Source organism: Corvus brachyrhynchos, unplaced genomic scaffold (genome assembly GCF_000691975.1).
Source record: "Corvus brachyrhynchos isolate BGI_N302 unplaced genomic scaffold, ASM69197v1 scaffold137, whole genome shotgun sequence".
Taxonomy (NCBI): domain Eukaryota; kingdom Metazoa; phylum Chordata; class Aves; order Passeriformes; family Corvidae; genus Corvus; species Corvus brachyrhynchos.
The window spans coordinates 465870-470252 of record NW_008238830.1 but is presented as its reverse complement, the minus strand read 5'-3'; the positions used below and the strand labels follow the sequence as shown (position 1 = coordinate 470252).

The window sequence follows — 4383 nt, the reverse complement described above, 5'->3', positions numbered from 1 at the left end:
TTCCTGCCCTCCCCGGTCCTTGTCCCGCCCGTTCTGGCCCTCCTCTCCCAGCACTTCCCGGCCCAGGACCCCCTCTCCGGCCTGGACCTTCCCGGTCTTTTCCCCCTCCTGGTCTGTGCCTCCAGCCCCTGCCACGGCCCTTCGCCCCCGGGCCTCTCTCCCTCCCCTGCCTCCCGCAGCCTCTGGGCGCTTCCCGTCCGCCCCGGCCCTGGTCCTGAACCCTCCTTCCCGGGGTTCCCTCCCTCCCTTCCCTCGGCCGTTCCCTCCGCCGTTCCCTCCCTTTTCCCGGCCCCGCGGCCACCCGGCTCCCGGCTGGTCCGGGCCCCTGACACCTGTGTCCCCTTAGACCATCGACCAGTTCGAGTATGATGGCTGTGATAACTGCGAGACGTACCTGCAGATGAAGGGGAACCGCGAGATGGTCTATGACTGCACCAGCTCCTCCTTCGACGGGTGAGTGGGGCCTGGGCCCAGCCGTGGTCCCCCAGGAGCGTGGGGACACCGAAGTGGCACAGTGGGGTCACCCAGCTGGGAGACGTCCCCTCACTGCCATCCCTCCCGCAGGATCATCGCCATGATGAGCCCTGAGGACAGCTGGGTCTCCAAGTGGCAGCGGATCAGTGAGTAATTTGGGAGCTGGAGATCCCTTCTCTGCAAACCCTTCTCGGGCGCAGTGAGAGCTGCAGGTTGGGCTGTGGAAGGGATTCTGCCCCTCAATGAGGGGGCATATGCACAGGTTGAGGAATCGCACCTGGCTGCTCCACATGGGGTAATTCGAGGTTTTCTTTCCCACAGGTACCTTCAAGCCTGGTGTCTATGCAGTGTCCGTGACTGGCCGCCTGCCCCAAGGTACCTGTGTGATGGAGTCAGGGTTTGGGGCTCTGTGAACACTGCACAGGGAACATGCCATGTGGGTGCTGGGATCAGCCAGGTGGGACAGGATCACCCTGGTGTGATGGGATCAGCAAAGGTGACTGCAAGGAGTTGCTGGAGAGGGAGTTTCAGGGTTCAGCACTGTACCTGGCAGAAGTTTATATGGAAAACTGCTGGCTAAAACCTGTCTATCAGAGGGATAAACTGGGATTAGAGAGCGATTCTGGAAGGTGGGCATATCTCAAACCATTCAGCTCCAGGAGAACATGGAGTTTTGTTCATAGAAAAGGGTTTTGCAGGATGGGGTGCTGTTGTGGCAATCCCAGTGAGCACACTCCTCCTCCTGCACTAAGGGCTTGTGCCATGGTGGATTTGTGTGTTTACAAGTGGACTGGAGGACACAGAGGATTTGCCTTATCTCTGGAATGCAGAAAGGGCATCATCCATCCAGTTGAGTTCCTGCCCAGTATGTAGCCCCAGAGCAGACTCCTAACCCAGGAGTGAATCCCAAATCCCTGGAGTGAAAGCTGTGCCTGTGTCTGGAATCCCAGTTCCCTTGTTTCTGACTTAGCTCTGCATTGGGAAGGAGCTGGAAACATCATGAGGCCAGAAGCTGAGGCCTGGCACAGCCCAGGCATATCTGGAATACCCAGGATTAGGGTTTAAGTGGGATATCAGGGAAAGGCTCTTCCCCCAGAGGGTGCTGGGCACTGCCCAGGCTCCCCAGGGAATGGGCACGGCCCCGAGGCTGCCAGAGCTCCAGGAGCGTTGGGACAGCGCTGCCAGGGATGCCCAGGCTGGGGTTGTTGGGCTGTCTGTGCAGGGACAGGAGCTGGACTCCATGATCCTTGTGCATCCCTCCCTTACAACTCAGGATATTCCATGATTCTGTGAAACAAAGATGATTGTCCAGTTCTACATGACAGTTCCCAGGGCTCCTCATCCCAGGAGAAGACTAAAATGTGTTTGTCTCCTTGCTGCAGGGATTGTCCGAGAGCTGAAGAGCCGTGGAGTGGCCTACAAGTCTCGGGACACAGCCATAAAAACCTGAAGCGCTCTTGTGCTGCCTGGAGGTCCCAGTGCTGCGTGGAAGAGGCAGTGGGCACTGCTCCAAAACCTCTCAGCTTTATCCTGTGGGCAAGTGGGGCTGGACTCGGAGTGTGCAGGCTCAGCTCCCCTCACTCGGTACCTCCAGACTCTGCCACACCACAGACCACAGACATTTATCTGAGCCTTGCTGGGGGGAGGGTGTGAGTAGGACTGGGAAAGGGTGTTTAATGGTGATGCCCAAGTTTTTTTATGGTTGGTGTGGGAAAGCGGGGATTTGGGATTTGGGAAATAGCTGTGTAAATAGTTCAATAAAACCCACTGCCTGCTCAGGGCTGGGTCCAGCTGTCACTCTGTCACTGGTTTCACCACTGCAGGGTGCTGAGGTGGGGGGGCTCACACTTGCCCCCCTGCCTGTGCCAGACTGTTTGGAGCCTGCAATTGTCACTGCTTGTACCATGGGCCACATTCCTGCCTTGAGAGCAAGATCCTGCCCTGGCTGTGCTGGGTGCCCTTCCCTGTGCGGAACCTGCAGCTCCCAGCTGGATGGAGCAGATACGGTGATGGCCAGTGTTTCCTGTGGAGGTGGTTACATGGAGGTCACGGAGCGTTAGGCCTGCAGGTCCTGTACGAGGAATGTGGTAGCAGGATGGACCATCCACTGGCTGTTGCTGGGCTCCAGGGCAGGCAGAGCAGGACGGGCCCATTGCTGGTGTGGTTGGGAGGCAGCACCAGGCCCTGCACACAGGAGGGGTGGACAAGCAGGGGTGGAAACACCCATCCAGCCTCCTGCTTCTGCAGATCTGACTGCTTTAAGTGTCAGCTCAGTGTGTGTAACAGTTGAACTCCTGAGGGATTCGGCTTGCTTAGCTGATGGCTCTTGCTTGAGTTGTTTTGTTTCAGTTCAGCAGTAGCCACCAGTCACGAAGGGCCAAGTGAAATAATTTTTTTTTTCCCTGAGATAATCCTGGAGCTGGAAAGCTCAATTTTTGTTTTCTTGAGACAAACAGTGGAAGTTATTACAGCCTGAAAATTGCACTTGGTCTGGGTTGAGAGTGACTGCAGCACAGGGAATTCAGGACTGGCTGGGGAGTGACACTGCCAGGATGGCAGAGGTGATGGCCTCTCTGCACTGCTCTGGTTTGTAGAGCTGCTCACAAGAAATGAGTCCCAGGTGCCCCAGGTCAGAGAGAGCATGGCCTCCTGTGGAGATTTGGAGCAGATGTGTGGTGGGACAAGCCTGGAGCACAGGGGGCTGGAAGGGAAGGTGCCTTAAGCCACATTTTGCTTGGGTCCTTGCAGATGTGGTGCTGAAGTAATGAGTATTTGCTCAGTGCAGACCAGGGCCAAGTCAAGTCCTTGCTGGGCCCTGAGCTCCAGCAAACGTCTCCAGGTGCAGATCCACCTTTTGTGGGAAGAGCTGAGAGCACCCTCCTCTTGGGAAGACAGAGCAGCAGGTTCAGTTCTGCAGTCAAAAGGGGGAATTGACCGTGACTTTCACACACCCCTGGTGAAATCAAAGCCCTTGAGCTGCCTGGTGAGTCATCCTTCAGGCTTGCTGCGTTGCAGTGTGGGCAGGAGATGGACCTTGGGAGCTCCCAGTAGGCCAGGCCTGTGGGACAGAGATCTGACTGTCCCAGCAGCCCAGGGCCTCTGCAGGATGCTCAGGTTTAGGTATTCTGGGCACAGGCCTCTGGGCTCTGGAGGGCAATTTTGGCCCAGCTGTGCCATGAGGGGCACAGGGTGACCTGGGATCCCCCCAGATGCATTCATCCCTAGTGGAATGGTCTGGGAAAGCTGCAGCCAGGGCTGTCTGGGCAGCCTGACACATTCAGGATGGAAGGGAACAAGGAGGATGAGGGGGGTGGCTCTTTATCCAGCTGGCTGGAGATTGGTTTTGGGCAGCAAGGGTTTGTCTCCAGCCAGGCTGGGAGGATGTAGGGTGACAGATCCGCCCCTCCCGTGCCCAGCCCGGGGAGCCTCACGCTGGTGGTGCCGCGGGGTGGCAGCACGGCCCTGGGCTGGGGAACTGCTGGAGACCGACTGAGCCACAAGCTCCAGTTCCTGCTGTTTCACAGCACCGTTCAGTCCCGACTGCCTTCCTTCCCTTGGCTGCAGGGAATGGCCATGCTGGAGGTGCTCCAAGGCTGGAGCCACATCAGGACCCAGGACCCTTGTCCCCTGGCCCCGTGATGCAGAGGAGGTGACAAGAGGGCTCTGCACAGGACCCTAAGCAGGATGGGCTTGTTTGGCTGCGGTTGCTGTGGGGCTGAGGCTCCGCGGTTCTCATCTCCCTTCCTGGGAAGTTGCAGTCACCGCTCAGGGCTGGGAACTTTGCTTAGGAAATTGTCTCCAGGGCGCAGTGTGCACTGTCACTGTGCCTCTCGGGGAAACTGAGGGGGTATGGAAACCCTGCAGAGACCTCACCCCTTGCTGGAAGCCCAAGTGCTCCAGGATATGTAG

At 57.9% G+C, this 4383-nt stretch overlaps 1 protein-coding gene across 2 annotated transcripts in view; it reads left to right on the top strand.

Annotated features, from left to right (window-relative positions):
• The window catches only part of SUPT4H1 (SPT4 homolog, DSIF elongation factor subunit), an 18523-nt gene extending 16271 nt beyond the window's left edge, over positions 1 to 2252 (top strand). The window contains exons 3-6 of one of the 2 annotated variants that reach the window (XM_017738144.1): positions 347 to 453; positions 565 to 620; positions 796 to 849; positions 1857 to 2252. In XM_017738144.1, coding sequence (XP_017593633.1) covers positions 401 to 453; positions 565 to 620; positions 796 to 849; positions 1857 to 1924 — 231 coding nt within the window. In that variant the 5' untranslated portion in view covers positions 347 to 400 and the 3' untranslated portion in view covers positions 1925 to 2252. Of the gene's footprint in view, positions 1 to 344; positions 454 to 564; positions 621 to 795; positions 850 to 1856 lie in introns of both variants that reach the window. The other variant, XM_017738142.1, reaches the window with a different exon arrangement.
• The last annotated feature ends 2131 nt before the right edge of the window (positions 2253 to 4383 follow it).